This window comes from Marmota marmota, unplaced genomic scaffold, assembly GCF_001458135.2.
Source record: "Marmota marmota marmota unplaced genomic scaffold, marMar, whole genome shotgun sequence".
Taxonomy (NCBI): domain Eukaryota; kingdom Metazoa; phylum Chordata; class Mammalia; order Rodentia; family Sciuridae; genus Marmota; species Marmota marmota.
Genome location: NW_025999990.1, coordinates 3,586,384 through 3,606,332, shown reverse-complemented (window position 1 = coordinate 3,606,332; position 19,949 = coordinate 3,586,384). Strand labels below are relative to the sequence as shown.

Genomic DNA, 19,949 nt, shown 5'->3' with positions numbered 1-19,949 from the left:
TATGTTGACTCATTTTTATCTTCACTTACCCTTACTTAATAAGTTACTTAATTACTTATTATAAGAATTCATGTTCCTATAATTAATCAGCAAGATTATTTCCTATATTTATTATGTACCACAAACTTATAAAGGGAAGAATATAGTAAATTATGATTATATAGTAAATTATGATTGTAATAAAAGAATATTGTGCCCTCTTTATTAGAAGTAGAACTTAAAACTTGGACCTAAAGTGACTTTTAACTGTGACTTTAACCTTTTCTTCCTTACTTTTGGTGTTAGGCTTAACTACCTAGCTTTTTATTCATTCCTAAAACCTTAATCTAAATTTTTGTAATACTGCCACCAAGTGGTGATGATGCCTAATTCCCCACAAAATATAAGTGTTTTGCTTTGAAAAATCTTACTTGATAAAAGAATTTTTCCATTCCATATCAAAAACTTAACCTGATTGGTAATGTAAAAACATACAGTGCTATGACTTTCTTAAAGCATGTTTGAATTGTTAACCTTGATAAGGTATCTGGGATTACAAATGTGCCGTGGTACCTGGCAAGAACATAACATTTTTAATGATTCTTTTAAAAAATACAGAACACACCCGTAATCCAAGCACTCTGGGAGGCTGAAGCAGGAAGATGGCAAGTTCAAAGCCAGCCTCAGCAACTCAGTGAGGCTCAAAATAAGAAACAAAAACAGCTAGGGATATGTCTCAAGGTACTTATTAATCCTTTTCATTCCTTTTAGGGAAATTCACATCTCTTTCTTTCCCCTTTATCACTTTGTAAATTGAAATCTATCCCAATGTTATATAAAATTTTTCTCTTAGCAATACTGTTCATAGACTAAATCAGGTTTTTCAAGTCTTTTTTAAAAATACTGAACCGAGGGAGGATCTTACGTATTTTAAGTTTACACTCTACCACTGAGCTACATCTGCTGCCTGGCAAAGATTTTTTTGCAGGAAGATCCAGGGGATTGAACCCAGGGGTATTCAACCACTGACCCACATCCCTAGCCATTTTTCATTAAGTTACTTAGAGCCTCGTTGCGTTGCTGAGGATGGCTTTGAACTTGCCATCTTCCTGCTTCAGCTTCTTAAAGTGCCAGGATTACAGGTGTGTGCCATATTTTTTAAAATAATCATTAAAAATGTTATGTTCTTGCCAGGTACCACGATCTGTAATCCCAGTAACTCAGGAGGCTGAGGCAGGAGGATCACAAGTTCTAGGCCAGTCTTAGCAATTTAGTGAGGTCCTAAGCAACTTACCCAGACTGTCTCAAAAAATAAAGAGGCTGGGGATTTAGCTCAGTAGTAAAGTGCTCCTGGGATTGATTGATCCCAATACCAAAAATAAATTAATATTAAAAATGCTGTGTTGTCACATGAAACAAGGTTAAAATTAAAATTTAAAAACTAAAAACTTTATTTTTATTCGTTGCAGAATTTTAGCTTCCCCTTCAAAACACTGCAGTTTTCTTAAATATGATCTACATTACAATTATAGGGAAAGTTATTTCTAAATCTTTGCTTTATCAAACAATATCTCAAGGTGATAGACAAATCAATCCCATCCTGTTTTGATTTGTTTCTCTTAACCACAGCACAAATACTATTTATTTATTGCTGTGCTGGGGATAGAACCCAAGGCCTCTTGCATGCTGAGTAAGCACTTCTACCACTGAGATACACCACCAACCAGAATAATGACTTTTTTAAGTTGGTTACTAGCAAAGATAATAGATACATGGTTGAAGAAACTGAACTTTAGAATAATGATAGAACTTCTCCTGTATAATGATTTTTAACATTTTATTGCTGTCTATACTGATCATATATATAGTGCAAATAATGGCTTCTGGTGGTTATAAAGCATTCCTGAAATATAGACCAAGGCTATACACTTCACAAACCTGCTTTACATAATCCATACAATAATGTTTAGATTTTAGTACAGAAATTCAGAGCGAGGAGGCAAATCCCAACATACTATATTTAAAACATCTGTCATTTTAAATTTGACATTTCCCTGGGGAAGCTTAGCATAATTTTAACTGACTAATGAAAGAATACAACCACAAACAGTAATAAGAGCCCGAGAAAAATATTTAAGAAAAATCACACATTACATGTACATAATGGTCAGGCCTAAGCACAATTTAAAAACTCTGTTCAGTTATATGTTCAGGATGTGAATTACAAAGTTTAGCAAAATTAGTGAAGTAATAATTTACAAGGAAAGCAAGTTCACATATTAGTGTTATTTTTTTTTTTCCAACTACCAAGTGGAGAAAACAGTTCAAGGGCTCACAGGCAAATGCAACACCAGTTTTATTTTCACAGTTACTGAAATCATTCAAATATTAAATAATTTAATTCAAAGGAATTATTTACGCACACAAACTATTTGTAACAGCATGACTTTTTACTTGAAAAATAAAGGGTGAATATTATATTTTACTTATTTACATATTGCCCATAACACTGATGAGCTTTTTTTTTAATGCTTTTCTAAAACTTTTTGTTTTTTAAAAAAACAAAAATACCCTTGAAAAGACTGAACCCAAACTGTGCCGCCTAAGTCACATCATCAGATACCATTGTCCTTATGACAATTTAACCAAGATTCAAGATTCTACTTTATCCTGAAGTATGAAAAGCATTAAAAGAAAACAAAAAACTAGCTATGTAAATATAATAAATCGTGCTTCCATAGTAAGAGTATCCTTTAAAAATGAGAAACAGTAAAGAGCACAAAATTTTTTAACTTTAACTCACAATACTGCTTAATAAATGTAAACTTTTTTAGTATTTCTTTAGACACATTTTTTCCTCTTAAATAACTGAGGCCTTGTCATGTAGAGCCTTTTATATTGTCAAGTAAATGCACTTATTATGGAAAGTATTTAAAATAAATAATAGGCATTCCCCACCACTTCAACAACTTCTCTTAATGTAAAAGTAGTATGTGTTTTATTTAGGTCTCTTTTATGAAAAGCTGACCCTGGTTCTTTATGTGACTTACTACATTTTACCTATAGTTGCCCCTATAAAGGATGCAATATTATTTTAGAAAGAAACACTATGTAAATATGTTGAAAAATAGAAGGACCAATTTAGATCTCTGACCTAGGAAATAAGTCTAGGTTCAGTCCTGGAAATGGGTCTTTTATAAATGAAGACCAAATGACTTTCACAGTTTTAGTACTTTTCAGTTAGTACTAATCTGACAATTAGGCCTAGTTAGATAACATTTCATTCTTTTTTACTGTGTTTTATACAAAATATTTTAGGAGAAAGTTTTAATAAAGCTGTATAAAATATTAATTTTTAAAGCTTATAGTTTGCATGAAAGGTGGTATTATACTGAAGATCAAAGTAATCTTATTACCCTAAGATGTAGTTTAGATTCTATTTCATTAAGCAACTTCCATACCTACAAATAAGTACTACCAAAATTCCGTGAAAGGCAAGTTAAAGAAACTATACTTCCATTGCTCCACAGAAATTCCATTAGGCACTCAGTTAGCTAGCTATTTATCACTGAAAGAAAAAAACTTCATTTACCCTTTCTCTGTGCCTACTTCTTTCCCAATATATGGGTTGCATATAATCTAAAAAACTTAAATAACAAATGTACTTTTTAAAAGAATGTATATCCAAGAAATTTCTTTTTAATCTGCTCTAACCTCATATATTCAAACTTCGCCACAGAATTTGTTTTTAAAGCAGTAACATACTTAGTTCCCAGTCCCAAATTCTTTTACATACACATATTATCATATTTGAGATGTAGAATTTCCTGCAATGTATTATGTGCAAAATAACTTCACCACAAAACTTTTAAACAACCACTGCATTTAAAATCAAGCAACATCCAATACTCCAGCAGCTACAAGTTGCCTTGAAAGCCAGTCCAACCCTTCATACAGCCCCATACCACTTCGAGCATCACAGCCCTGAATAAACCAACTACGACCACAGCATAGTTTATGGAGACTGAGAAGTTCAGTGATTTCTTCTACTGACAGAGCTCCAGCAACATCCTGAAACACATACACAGTATAATATTTTTATCAGTCCATACAATTTATCATTTTTTCTAATTACTATTTGTATAGAAATCTACTGATTGTATTCTAACAGAAGCCGAAACAAAAGTTGAAACCTAGAATCATCTTTCAATAATTAATTCTGAGATAAACAACAGAAAAATTATTTAGAGTTTTGGTAAAAATGATGTGTGTGTGTGTGTGTGTGTGTGTGTGTGTATTTTGCAAGAATAACCTTATAGTGTAATCAGTGAAGGTCTAATCTGAATGAAGGATATTGCCCAAGTCAGTAAAAGAAATTAACACATATATACTATAAAAATGGTTTATAAAATTAGTTCATTACACTCTCTCTCTGAATGCCCCTTGCTCCTATTTTCCAAGAACAACACCAGTAACAATTTCTTACATATTTTTTTCCAGAATATTTCCATGCAAATAAACAAAAAGAAACATTTGAGACTTTCTGAAACTAGGGGGTTTAGGATTTTTTTGTTTGTTTTATTTACAATGTTAAATATATCTTTCCATTATCAACACATTCAGATTTTTCACCTTATATTTAACATCAGAATTGCACTCCACTGTGTGGATGCAACATAATTCAATTAAGCAATCCTATACTGAATATTTAATGATCTGTGCTTATGTGTATTAAAAATCCACATACACAAGTTGGCCCTCTGTATCATGGACTCTGCATCTATGGATTCAATCAACAATGGATTGAAAATATTTAGAGGACTGGGAGGGGAAGGGAGGGGGCATGGGGTGAGAAATGATGGTGGAATGTGATGGACATCATTATCCAAAGTACATGTATGAAGACAAGAATGGTGTAAATATACTTTGTATACAACCAGAGATATGAAAAATTGTGCTCTATATATGTAATACGAATTGTAATACATTCTGTTGTCGTAGATAAACAAATCAGAAAAAAACTAAATAAATAAAAAGAAAATAATCGGGAAAAAAAATTGTCTGCACTGAACAAGTAGAGACTACTTATTATTACCTAAACAAAAAAGTTTAAAAACTATTAGCATAGCAATTACATTGTATTAGGTTTCATCCCCAGTACTACCAAAGATATTTGTAATTATAAGTAATCTACAGATGATTTAAATATTCAGGAAGATGTATGTAGTTATATGGAGATACTATGACATATAAAACAGACTTGAGCATCTGAAGATCTGGGTATCTGCAAGGGGTGCGCTGGAGCCAATACCCCACAGATACTGGGGGACACATGTATACATATATACATTGATATATATACATATATAAGTTTATATATACTTATAAAATTATCTGTAGAATTATATTTGGATATTTGTCTATTAGATGCATTACTTTAGAATTTCAGAGTAAAAGGGTATATGCATTTAAAACTTTGAAATTATTCTCTAAGAAAACGACTCAGTTTAATTAATCATACCAATAGTGTATTAATCTCTGAGAATTATGAAACAATGTCATCTTTAACAACCTGATACTGTTTTTCACTATATAATTGTTGCAGATTTTATGCCAATTTGTTTTTGTGTGTGTGTGTGTATATATATATACAAAACACTGGGGTGTGACCATTATGTGAAGCTGTTTTTGTTTTTGTTTTGTACTGGGAATTGAATTCAGCAGTGGTTTACCACAAAGCTACATTCCAGTCCATTTTAAAATTTTTTAAAAAAATTAATTTTGAGACACTGTCTCGCTAAGTTGCTGGGCTGGCCTTAAATATGTGATTATCTTGCCTCAGCTTTTCACATGTGAGGCTTTAATAAAACTTGTGCCAGTATTACTTAAAAATCATTTATTACAGACTGGAGACATAGCTCAGTGGCAGAGCACTTGCCTAGCACATGCAAGGCCCCGGGTTTCATCCCCAGTACTACCAAAGATTAAAAAAAAAAAAAATCATTTATTACTAAACTGGTTTAAGATTAGGATGCATGGAACACTTGTGAATAACATTAATGTGGTAACTATTATGCAGTAGAATAGGGTAAGTGCCCTAATTATGTATCTTCCATTATAAGTAAGGGTAAATATATCAGTTCTTATGGGGAAAATTCTTTTTTATTCATCTAACACTTCCCCTTCTGTGACATTCTTTAACTTCACTTGTACTCCTCTTCTTCTACCTATACTTAAAAAGTATTCTTCACTCTCTTAGAAGCTTAGGCTCATGATCTAGGAATCTTCAGCTGCTTTCAATCTTTCATCCTCCCCTTTTACTCACCAATTCTTCCTCTATAAAATCTCTCTAGTCTGCTTCTACCTTTGTCTTCCTCTAATTCAGTACTGTTAACTTTAATTATTTCAGTTTACTATGTCTCCCTGTCTATTCCCTTGCCCTGACTCACTCCACATAATCCCAGAATTACAATCAAATTTTTAATGATTCTCCTTTTCTAAAGCATTAAATCTAAATTTCTTGATCTCACCCTGTCAGGCTTTTGCAATGTGACCTCATCTATTATTCTAGATTTTCTTAATCCTCTGCCTGTACCTCACATATAGTCTATTTGATGCTCCCTAAAAATACTCATGCTATTATTTTCTTCGTCTGTAATGGTCTTTCCTTCACATGGAGACACAAAGTCTTATCCATAATTTCAACTACTATCATAATTTCAACTCAAATCCTACTTTTTACAAATTTTATAAGATATCACCTTTAGAACTACTCTCTCTCCTTGCTCTCCATAACCCTTTGTTAATATTACTGAAGCTACTTATCAGTTTTGTTTTATTGGAATTTCATGTTTTTGCATATATACACAAGATTATGTGGTGAGGATCTACTACCTTATTTCTTTTTTATATACTCCAAAATACCCAGTACAGCACTTTCCATGTAGACTGTATTCAAAAAACACAGCAGAAATTTTATAAATATCTCCTGCGTGGACTCTCTTTGAAATGTTTCCAGCTGCCTTATGCCAAGTAATACACAAAACTATTAAAATAAGCATTTTTATAAAAAAAAAATATATTACCTGTTTATTAGCAAAAATCAGGAGCAAAGCATCCCGGAGTTCTTTTTCTGTTAACAACTTTGCAAGTTCACTGTGTGCTTCACTAATTCTGTCTCGATGACTGCTATCAACAACGAATACAACAGCTACAGAAAGGAAGGAAGAACAGCAAGGGGGGTAGAACAGAGGGAGAGAGGATAGGGAGCACAGGGAAATGAGGAAGGAGGGAGGGAGGGAAAAAAAAAGAAACCCACAAAATATTCAATAAGTTACTTAAGCTTCAGTAAATGAACCAAATATTATATATGAACCAAATATTATATATTACATTTATATATATTATGTATATTATTATATTAAGGCAACAGTTTATTGACCATCACTATCTTCATATAAAGGCTGCCTATTTAATGACAGGAACACCTACTAATAAATTAATGGTATGATCTCAAGAAATTAACATAATTTCACAGGTCTAGTTTCTCCATCTATGACAGGATTTATTATACTTGTTCTATCAAACACAAACTCCTTTTAATACTTTTAATGAGTAAAAATATGCTTCTCATGATCTACGTATTGATGCTACTTGTTCTCTGAATATTATTTCTTTTACAAAAAGAGTCTTAAAAAATTGAATATATCACCATCTTTCTCTCTCCAAAGTATTACTCTCTGTAGGCTAAACATCTCCAGACTTTCAACCATTCCTCACATCCAAATTCCTTTTTTCAATTAACTATGGCTTCATACTAAATGTAATGTCAAAAATTTAGTAAAAATAATTATCTAGTCTCCCACCTAAGGTGGAATGTAGGATGAGAAGCATAAACTCATCTTGGGGTGTGAATCCAAATATGAATAAAAAGTAGGTGGAATAATATAGTTTGGTCAAGAGCAAGCCCTTGTGGGTTCCTCCACAGATAAGAACTAAGTATAAATGAAAAAGTGGTGCTATAAGAGATTATAATGGGCTACGTGCTGAATTGATAAGCAGAATCATACATCATAAATTCAACTTTATACCACCATATTGCCAGTGACCACATCCACAAGAATACAAACATATGTTTGTTAACTATTAAGTGCAGCCAAAGGGGCTGGGGATATAGCTCAGTTGGTAGAGGGCTTGCCTAGCATGCACAAGTCCCTGGATTCAATCCCCAGCACCACACACAAAAAAAAAGAACAGCCTAAGTTAAGCATTCTTTAATTGCCTAAACATCTAAACCAAGTATGATTTTTATTCAACAATAGCGTTTTATCATGTGTAAGTCAAAAATTCATATTGCAGCCTTACCACCATAACTTTTTAAAAAATAAGATGCTGGACACTGATATATAGCAAAGTATTTAACCAACATGTACGTATCAGTTTTGGTAATTAAATTAGGGTGCTATAACCCATCAATCCTAAACTATTTTTAAATGAAGATTTCATTTCTAATTCTTACCTTGAGTATTGAGGTAATAGTGTTTCCACAATGGTCTTAACTTGTGTTTTCCACCTACATCCCAAATAGTGAATTTTAAATTTTTATATTCTACAGTTTCCACATTAAATCCTGTTTAAAAAAAAAAGTTACTTTAATATGGTACTTTTATACAGTACTTCTATTAAAAATTTTCTTTAGAGTTTATAATGAATGACATATCAAATATAGGCAACAGGAATTCTGCATATAGCAATAACTACTGAAGCCCAACCATCTCCATACCTAGTCCTGCATGGGGAATGTAAATCTTAAATAGCTGCTAGCCTGTACGAGGTTCCTTAAGACCCTGGAATACATGTATCTGCCAGCTCTGCACCAATACTTTATCCCTAACCCTCAGCCAGGGTAACCAATCCTCTATTTCTTCTGTCCCTCCAGTTCTCTGTTACTTCTTACTACAGCAACATCCACATTTCAACCCATAGCAACTGAATCTTGCACTGTTTTTTTTTTTTCTCCAAAATGTTGGTGGTTTCAAGGCAGAAAAGAGCCCAACTGTACAAAAATCAAAGAAACCCAGAGAACTCAGCTGTAATCAGGATTTGACTATAAAATGTTTAGTAAGGTTAAAAAAAAAAAAAAGGCAACTTTATACTTACCAATTGTTGGAATGGGCTGCATGAACTCATCCTGTTTTAACTTAAACAAAATAGTAGTTTTTCCAGCACCATCTAATCCTAATGTGACAACTCGAATTTCCATTTTCGGTCCAATGTGAACTCTATTGTCCTTTAATTTAAAAAAATTTAAATCTTTTAATTTTGATAAGTTAGAAAGTAACAGCATTTGCACTTTTTTCCTTACTTATACAGCACCTTTGTTTATTATTTTCATCTCTCTTATGCATTCCTCAACCAAATGCGATCTGAGTTATATTCCTCAAAAATCCCCTAAATCTAATTTTCTCAAGGACATGAATTTCTCCTAATGGCTAAATCTGTCCATAGTAAAACTGACCACTCTGTTTTTGTATAATTTTTTTTAAAAAATACACATATCTATTAATTTTCCCAGAATTTCTAGTTCAACTAAATCTTCTTTCAATAACATGTTTCTATGCTATACTAAACAATTCAAATTCAAACCAAACTATTAAAAATGAAACTGCTACTTAATTTCCAAAAATACCTATTGTTAGTATTTTCCTATACACACACTGGCTAACATATACAAATAAAACAAATACAGGTATTAAGAACAAACTTTATACAGTGCAACTAACATTTTTCACTCAAAAGCATATTATGGAATCCTTGGGGTTTTGGGTGTGTGTGTGTGTGTGTGTGTGTGTGTGTGTGTGCAGTTTCCTAGGAATTGAATCCAGGGATGCTTTATCCCTGAGCTAACATCCCCAGTCCTTTTTTTATTTTTATTTTTTATTTTGAGAGGCTCTCATTAAGTTGCTTAGGGCCTTGCTAAGTTGTTGAGAGTAGCCTAGAACTGGTGATCCTCCTGCCTCAGCCCCCCAAGTCTCTAGGATTACAAGTGTGTACCACCATGCACAGCTGGAGTCCTTTCATTTCAATATATACAGACAAAAGTTACTCTCTTAATGATTTCACTATATTCCTTGAACCCACAATTTAACCAATTTCCAACTGTTAGATTATAGATGATTTCTGATTTTTTGTTATTTACAAAGAATGCTATAATGAACATACGTGTATATGTTTCTAGCTGCAGAACCTCTCTCAGTTCTCTCATTTATAAAAAAACAACAAAATGGTATCAAATTTACACAGGACTGTTGCCGGGATTAATTTTTTAAATTATTCTTTACCATAGTTCCTGGCATGTAAGTATCAGAAATTATGTGTCAGAAATTATTTTGGTTCCTCTTTGGGTTTTTCTTTTCTTGGCTTTTATGATAGAAAATTTTCTTGGTTTTTACATGCTTTTCAGACTCTTCTTATTTTTCTTTCATTTGCCTCTTAAATATTGGCATTTTGACATTTTATATGAGACTTCCTTTTTTATTCTTTGTACTCTATTTTATTCCATGAGCTTCAATTATGGAATATGTGATCCCAAATCTACACTCAGTTCAGCACTAAGCCTCAAAAATAAAATAATATATAAACCAGATTATCACTGTGATAACTCTAGAGAACAACTGAGAAGCTACAGCACTCCAGTCAATAAAAAACCAAGAAGGAAGCTAGCTACGTAGCTCAATGGTAGAGAAACTGGCTGGCAAACACAAAGTCCTAGGCTGGATCCCCAGCACTGAAAATATATACATACATTCATAGCATACATAGCATACATACATACATACAGTCAAGAAGGCATTCCAGTGAAAGGGACACTCTGAACCTTGCCCATTCCCTTACTGGAAATAATAAGGTGTAAACAGGAAGGAAACTACAAAACACTAGTATGCTAAATTGGACAACACATTAAAAGGACTATACAACATGAATGCACAGGATTTATATCTGAAAGGCAAGGACTACTCAACATCAATCAATGTAATTAGCAGAATGAAAGACAAGAAAAACATGATGATCTTAACTGATGTAGATAAAGTATTTGACAAGATTCAATACCATTTCATAATAAAACAACAAACTAGGAATAGAAGAAAACAAAAAATAGGCATGCTCACTCTCTCCTGCTCATGTGTCCTCTTCTCTATATATACATATATGCATGTGTGTATATATGTATACACACATACACACACACACACACACACACACACACTCTCTCTCTCTCTCTCTCTCTCTCACAGAAAGTCCACAGTTAACATCATACTCAATGATGAAAAGCTGAAAGCTTTTCTTCTAAGTCAAGGAATAAAGCAAGGATGCCCACTCTTGTAACTTCTATTCAACATAGTTTTGGATTGATTATCCTAACCAGAGCAATTAAGCAAGCAAAAGAAAAGGCATCCAAATAAAAAACAAGGACATAAAATTCTCTTCACAGATGACATGATCTAACATGTAGAAAACTCTTTTTTAAGATTCCACAAAAATCTATTACAATGAATTCAGCAAGGATGCAAAATCAACATGCAAAAATCAGTTACATTTTTATACACTAACAACAGTATCAGAAAGAATACTTAAGAATAAACTTAGCAAAGGGGGTAAAAGATTTGTACACTACAAAACACAGCTATAGGAAATTAAAGACATCATAAAAGAACATTCTGAGTTCACAGACTGGGAAAATTAATATTGTTAAGGTGTCAATACTACCCAAAGTGATCTACAGACTCAGTGTAATCTCTATCAAAATTACAATGACACAGGCTGGAGTACAGCTAAGTGGTAGCTTGTTTAACACATGCAGTGGTCTTGGATTCAATCCCTAGTACTGCAAAAAAAAAAAAAGTAAAAATAAAATTCCCAATGATATGTTTTTGCAGGGAAAAAAAATCAATCATCCTAAGGATTCTCAAAAAATACTGAATAGCTAAAACAAATTTCAAAAAGAACATGGTTGGAAGACTCATACTTCCTGAATTTAAAATATTTTACAAAATTATAGTAATGAAAATCCTGTGGTACAGACATTAAGGCAAACACAGACAAAAGAATAGAAAGCCCAACAAGGTTGTCAAAGATCACTTAGTGGAGAAAATATAGTCTCTTCAATAAATGTGCTAGGGGAAACGATATCCATATGCACATAAATTAATTCAAATTATAAAACTCCTCAAAGAAACCAAGATTCATGACACTGAATTTGACAATAATCTTATGGAACATGACAACAAAAGCACAGGACACAAAAGCAAAAGTGAACAAATGGGCTTATATCAAACTTAAAACTGCATAAAAGGACAGAATCAACTGAGTGAAAAAGCAAAAAAAGCAATCTACAGAATGGAAGAAAGTATTTGTAAACCGAAGATTTGACAGGGGATTGGTATCATATATAGTACTCCTACAATTCAACAACAAAAATCAAATAACTCAATCAAAAATGGGTATATTATTTGAATAGACACATTCAAAACAATATAAAAATGACCAACAAAAATATGAAAACAAGTAAATTACTAATCATCAGAGTAATGCAAATCAAAACCAAAATAAGATAAAACCTCACACCAATCATGATAGCTACTATCCAGAAACAAATGGAGAATAACAGATGTTGATGAAAATGTGGAGAAATTCCAACTCTTGTCCACTGAAGGTAAGATTGTAATATTGAAAACAGTCTAATGAACTGGGCATGGTGGCACTCGCCTGTAATTCCAGTGACTCGGGAGGCTGAGGCAGGAGGATCACCTCAGCAATTTGGATACCATCTCAAGGAAAGAAACAAACAAAAAAAGGACTGGGGATGCAACTCAGGGATTAAGTGGTAAAGTACCTCTAGGTTCAACCCCCAGTACTAAAAAAGGAAACAAACAACAACCAAAAATGGGTGGAAAGGACAAGGTTAGAAGCCAGACTTCTCTGAATTACCCTGTTTTGACTCTAAACCATGTAAATTTTCATATAATTATAGTAGAAAATTATTGTTTTAAAAAAACTCTTCCTAAAAATAGAAAACAAAATGGAGCTCATGAACCTTTTCTAATCAAGGCGAGCCCACTATTTAAAAAAAACAACAAATATATCAACAAAATGCCAAATCTGGACCTTGTTTGAATTCTGGATTCTTTCTCAAAAAAACTGTTAACACAAGACAAGGGAAGTAGCCCAGTGTTGCAGCACTTGCCTAGCATGCATAAGGCTGTGGGTTCAATCCCCAGTAGGGAAGAAAAAAGAAAAAAACTTAATAATTTGGAAAATATCTAGGAAATCTGAATACTAAATGTATAGTTGATAACAGTGAAAATATTAGAAATTTATTTTTAAACTGCTGGGTGAGATTTTGGTTAATTTCTTAAAAAGAGTTTAGAGATACACATTAAAATATTTAGTATATGTAAGATATAAGGATGAAATAATAAAATGTTAGGATTTGCTTCAAAATAACAGATGACTTCATAGAGAGAAGGAATAATAAGTTTATACTTGTTAAACTGAGTGATGGGTACAGGAAGATTCATTATATCTTATTTTTCCTATTTTTCTACTGATAAAAAATTTTTCTTAGAAATGCTTGCTACCCACATTAATACACATTGTATATATGTATTGAATTACCAAAATGTACTTCATGAAGATGTACAAATTTTCAAAAATTAAACACTGTTTAAAAAAGAAAAACAATTCTACTTGAAAGCTGGAGGGGAGTTCTTAAAAATCTTTTAACTCATAAATTTCCCAGTTCTCTCCTCAAGCTGATTATCATGAAATGTAAATCAATTGTAATTTTCCAGAAAATATCCCTAAAAACAAAGTATAGTAATTACCTTTGTAAAAGTGACAGGAATGCTGGCATCCAACTGAATATGATCTGCAACCTCTGTAAATTGCTGCTGCTGTTTCTGCAAGGTTTCTAATAACCTTTTAATTTCCTGTTTTGCCAAGACAACTCTACAATCATCCTAGAAAGGGGAAGAGAGTATTTCTCATAAACTTTTTCTTAAAGAAATAGAAACTTACCATCATCAATTTGCAATAGAAATTCATTTAACATATAGTATTCAAAGTTAATTTAAAAGTAAATTTCAAAAAGACAATAATAACGGGGCATTAATAATAACTTAAGGGCATATCAACAGATAAATGAATAAATTGTAGTATACTCACAAACAGAAGACTACATTACAATGAGAATAAAACAACTACATGTGATATGAATTTCACAAATACGGAGTAACAGAAGACATGGCATAGAAAGTTCATACAGTATGATTCTACTATATTAACTACCAAAACAAGTAAAAATAAAATATACATTAGAAATCAGAAAAGCTGGTTTAACCTTGTAAGTGAGGACAGAGAATGATCAGAAGGAAGGATGAGGGGACTTCTGAGGTACTAACACTGTTCTATTACTTGATCTGGGTGCTGGTTACACATCAGTGATTAGCCTGCAAACTCAGCCAACTGAACATATATGCACACATTTCTGTATGTACACTGAACATCTATAAAAATTTTAAAAATAAGATATACATGTATTGATTTTAAAAAATGGGGGAGGGGGCTAAAGGTCAAACTGTGAAATTGTCCCTTTCACTCCAGATCCCTAGGCCCTCCACTCAAAATAAAGCACTGTCCAATTTCCTATTATTCCAGAATATTCTATATATATACCAATATAGTCTTCATAATATAAAAATCTCCCCAAAATATGGGGAGATTTAATTCCATTAGAGCAGTGGTAATTATCTGTTTAGCTCACCATTGGAATATTATTATTAGTTCACAGCAATTCTGCTATTCTGGTTCCTTAAAACAAAAACATGGAAGTCATGCTTGTTTTCTTTCTTCCTCATACCCCACATAAAATCTGTCAACAAATTCTATTAAATATCCAGAATGTAGGCACTTTACCCTTGATTTAAACCACTATTATGTCTCACCTGAAATTCTATAAGAGCTTCCTAACTTTATACCTTCATCTTCCTTCAATCTATTTTTTTTTTTACACACATCTGCCTGAGGGATTCTTTTAACAAGTATGATCAAGTCACTCTTGTGCTCAAAACACCACAATGGTTGCCCTATCTCAATCATTAAAACTGAAGTCCTTACAGCGGCCCAAGGGCCTTCCTTTCATGTAATTTTCTACAATCTCTAATTTCAGCTTTTATCACTCTCTCCTTACTCTATTCTAGCCTCTTTTGCTCTTCCTTGAGCTCAGAATTCATGTAGCCCTAGGGTTTTTATAACCTCCTCAACTAGAATGTCATCCTCCTATTAAGGAATGACCTAATTCCTTCACCTTCTTCTTTGAGTCTTTTCTCAACTCTTACCTTCTCTCAATAATGCTTAACTGTGACTAATGATGCAGCCTGGTGTACCAAAAGAAAAAAAAAGCTTGCAGAGTTTTTTTCCTTCCTCTTATCATTTTCTAACATAGTGTTTACTAATTTAGATATAGTTTCTGTTTATTATCTTCTTACTGCTAGAATGATAATTCCACAAGATTATGGTCTGTTTATTATGTTACTAATATTTCCTAAGTATGTAAAATATGGATGGCATATATAGTAGGCAGTCCACATCTAAGCTCAATATATAAATGTACAATATTCAGCATCTATTATCATCTAGAATTTAAATGAAACATGATTTCTTTGTAAGGAAAGAAATTATTTAGGTTTTTTCCACAAAAGTGAAGATAAATTTGTGATGTTCCATTCATTCCTCTGTTCAATTTTCTCTACTGCAGGAAATGTTAAGAATATTGGCTAGAGTTATGGGACTGTGGCTATAAAAACGAATGATTTCTCATAACACACAAAAATTATTCAAGATGAATTAAACATTTAAATGTAGGACTCAAAACATGAAACTATGAGAAGAAAACATTTAGGGGAAACATTTCAGAACAATGGACTGGGCAGTTTTTAAGTAATACCCCCAAAGCAAAAGCAACAACAAAAAATACAAATGGTTGGGCTGGAGATGTGGCTCAATCAGTAGCGCGCTCGCCTGGCATGCGTGCGGCCCGGGTTTGATCCTCAGCACCACATACAAATGTTGTGTCCGCCAAAAACTAAAAAAATAAATATTAAAATTCTCTCTCTCTCTCTTAAAAAAAAATACAAATGGTATTACCTCAAGCTAAAAAGTTTCCACAAAGCAAAGCAAACAACAGAATGAAGAAATAATATATAGAATACAAAAATGTCTGTAAACTATACATCTAACAGGAACTCAAATCAATAGCAAAAAAAGGAAAAAAAAAAAAAACCCTCCAAATAATCCTATTATTCAAAGGGCAAAAGAACTTAAACAGACATTCTTCAGAAGACATACAAATAATCAAAAGGCACATGAAAAAATGCTCAACATCACTAATCACTAGGGAAAGGTAAACCAAGACAATAAGCTACCACCTTATTCCAATACAAATGGCTAATACCTCAGACAAAAGATAACAAGTGTTGGCAATGATGTAAAGAAAAGGAAACCCTTACGAACTGCTGGTGAAATGTATTTTTGTGGGTTTTGTTTTATGGGTTTTTTTTTTCCAGACAATGTCTCATTATGTTGCCCAGGCTGGTGTTGAACGCCGAGACTCAAGTGATTGTCCTATTTTCAGCCTCCTGAATGCTGGAACTACACACATGTGCCACCACAGCCAGTTATTGATGAGAATGCAAATTTTATAGCCATTATGAAAAAAAAGCATGAAGGTTTCTCAAAATATAAAAATAGGAGACTGGGGTTGTGGCTCAGCAGTACAGCACTTGCCGAGCACATGTAAGGCACTGGGTTGGATCCTCAGCACCACATAAAAATAAATAAATAAAAATAAAGGTATTGTGTCCAACTACAACTAAAAATAAATATTTTTTTTTTAATTAGAACTACCATACAATCCAACATTTCCACTACTGGGTATATATCTAAAGGAAATGAAATCAGTATGTTAAACTGATATCTGAACTCCCATATTTAAAAAAAAAATTTTTTTAAATATTTATTTTTTAGTTGTAGTTGGACACAATATTTATTTTATTTATTATTTTTATGTGGTGATGAGGATCGAACCCAGGGCCTCACATGTGCTAAGCGAGCGCTCTATCACTAAACCACAATCCCAGCCCTGAACTCCCGTATTTATTACAGCATTATTCACATTCACCAAGACATAGAATCAACCATAGTATCTATCACATTTTCTTCATGAATGCATAAAGAAAATGTGATGTCTATATACACATGGATACTATTCAGCAATTCAAAGGAAAAAATTCTGTCATTTTCAGCAAGATGGATGAACCTGAAGGACATTATATGAAGGACAGAAAGCCAAATACCATATTTACTCATGTGGAATATAAAAGTATTGTTCTCATGGAAGTAGAGAACAGAATGTTACTTACAAAAAGGCTCAGAGGGTAGTGGGGAAAGGGATGAGAAGTTGGTTAATAGGTACAAAGTTGTAATTAGAAGAAATTAGCTTCTGGTATTCCACTACACAGTACGGAGGCAACAATGTACATATTGAACACTACTTTTCCCAAATGCTTAGGAAAAGAATTATTTCAGGTTTTGAAGTTTATGGGATTTTGACATATTTACATGTATTTTACCAGCTGAACATGCCTAATTCAAAAATCTAAAATCTGAAATCAAAACTTTTTCACTGTGTGTTATCACTCAAAAAGATTCGGATTTCAGAGCATTTGGAATTTTGGATTTGTGGATTAGTGATGCTCATCCTCTACTGTATATTTCAAAATAGCTAGAAGAGAGAATTTTAAGGTGATAGATGTGCTAACTTCCCTTAAGTGATAACTATACAATGTATACATCAAAACAGCACACTGTAACCTATAAATATGTACAATTATTATGTGTCAATTAAGTATTTAAAAAACATAAAAAATTAACAAATTCATCTGAAAAAATGAACCTAAAACCTCAATTTCACTTACATTAACATAATGAGATAATACCATGTCATTAACACTTGCCAGCCATATTGCCACAATGCTTAACAAAAAGAATGCTGTTAAATATTTCAATAACTATGAACATAATTTTTCTTTTTAAAAAAATTTTTTTGTAGTTGTAGGTGGACAGAATGCCTTTATTTTATTTGTTTATTTTGATGTGGTGCTGAGGATCAAACCCAGTGCCTCAGGCATCCACTGAGCTACAGCCCCAATCTATGAACATACTTTTTCATAAAATAAATATAAAAATACTTTTCAGTACTCAAGTAAACACAATTTAGGACATGATTCCATTCTAAATTTGCTATTTAATCACCCATCATGAACTGAACAAGTATTTATTAAGCTCTACCTATAAATAAAAACTATAGAGATACAAAGATGAAAAAATACACCCAGACAGCATCTAGGATGAATATGCATGCACTATCATTCAAGGTCAAATCAGAAGCTACATCTCACACTTATTTGAACACAAAGAACTTAATATGAAGAACTGTGAACTAGATGTAGTTATTAACTAGATAAGTGAAAGAGTAGGCAGGATGAAGGTAGCAACTCTAGGAAAAGGGCTAGGGAAATAAAAGGAAGATGATAGAATCATGAAAACTTAAGACACTCAAAGAAGGGAACAGAAATCTAAGAAACTCAGCCTCCTCATATAAGGACTGATATTTACAGGAACCCCAATCAATGAGAAGCCACAGGAAACTGCTTCCTGCCTTCCAGCTTCACTCTAGGGCCCTGTACTGGCAGCACCTAACATGGAACCAGTTGGCAACAGATGTAGTTTAGAGTTCTAACACCAGCCTCACAAAGCAAATGGTAAAAAGAGTAGAATTGGAGCTGAAAGAAAATATATGGCATACACATTAACTATTACAATTCAATGTGATAAGAATTAAACATAAACAACTCTAGACTGATCAGGTTACAAGCTGGCTACACTCATGTACGTGTGATCAGAAATTTAAGAGAAAAATCTCTACAATAGCAAAAGGTTTAATTTATCATAACTTAAAAAACAACATAATTATTGGAAGCACATCAATAAAGACAAGAAAGACTGCAGCCTTTCTGAAATTCTGTAGGTAATAGGTATCATTATATTTCCCACTTATGAAAGCAGATCCAAAACAAAAATGTGTAAGACTGACGTTTTTATTAGAACAGTGAATCTCATTTATTAAAAAGTAAAAAATCTGCAAACTAGGAAACAAATTGCTTATGATATCTCAACCATCACAAAACATATTTGCTGTGACATTGAAGTTAAGAACCACTGAATTAAGGTAGCGAGTATATGCTAGAGAGGCACCCAAAAAAAGACCAAGGAAGAGAAAACTTCAAAAAATAAATATTTGAGCTGGACCTAGAAGGAGGAGAATTTCACTAGCAGAAAGAAAGATACAGGCATTCCCAGCAGAAAGAATAGCATATGCTTCACAGAGAAGAGGAAAGAGTTGGCATGACTGAATAAAGACAAGTTAGAGAGTTCCTATAGCTCTATGATGGAGAAGGCTCATGATATGGTTGGTGGAGCAATTTGAAGTTGGATCACATTCTAAGCACAATGTTAATGCATGCAGCACCAAATATCCATTAAATAAATATAATAGACTAGTATGTACCTTTGACAGTTACCTAGTTAATCTTATTACTACAGTTCTGACCACATTAAACCACCTACCTGCTGTAAAGTCTTTTCACAATGGAGACAGGCAGTTGAAACCTGGGACAAGAGAATAGTCATATCTTCTTGTTGCTGCCTGAGCCATATCAGTTTTTCACGAACATGAGCATCGACCACACTTAGAGCCATTTCTTCTTGACGACACAGAGTTTCATGTAGATCAGAAAAATAAGCTCGGACACATGATCGGGCATTCTCTGCAGTACCTGGTACCTATGGGGGGC

General features: G+C 32.9%; 1 protein-coding gene across 1 annotated transcript in view; it reads right to left on the bottom strand.

The window, feature by feature from the left end:
- Positions 1-1,799: 1,799 nt before the first annotated feature.
- Positions 1,800-19,949, bottom strand: part of Trim23 (tripartite motif containing 23) — a 33,217-nt gene continuing 15,067 nt past the window's right edge. Inside the window, exons 5-10 of the mRNA XM_015482304.2 lie at positions 19,723-19,938; positions 13,863-13,997; positions 9,139-9,268; positions 8,498-8,608; positions 7,065-7,189; positions 1,800-4,050 (exon numbers count right to left, since the gene is read on the bottom strand). Coding sequence (XP_015337790.1) covers positions 3,871-4,050; positions 7,065-7,189; positions 8,498-8,608; positions 9,139-9,268; positions 13,863-13,997; positions 19,723-19,938 — 897 coding nt within the window. The 3' untranslated portion in view covers positions 1,800-3,870. The remainder of the gene's footprint in view (positions 4,051-7,064; positions 7,190-8,497; positions 8,609-9,138; positions 9,269-13,862; positions 13,998-19,722; positions 19,939-19,949) is intronic.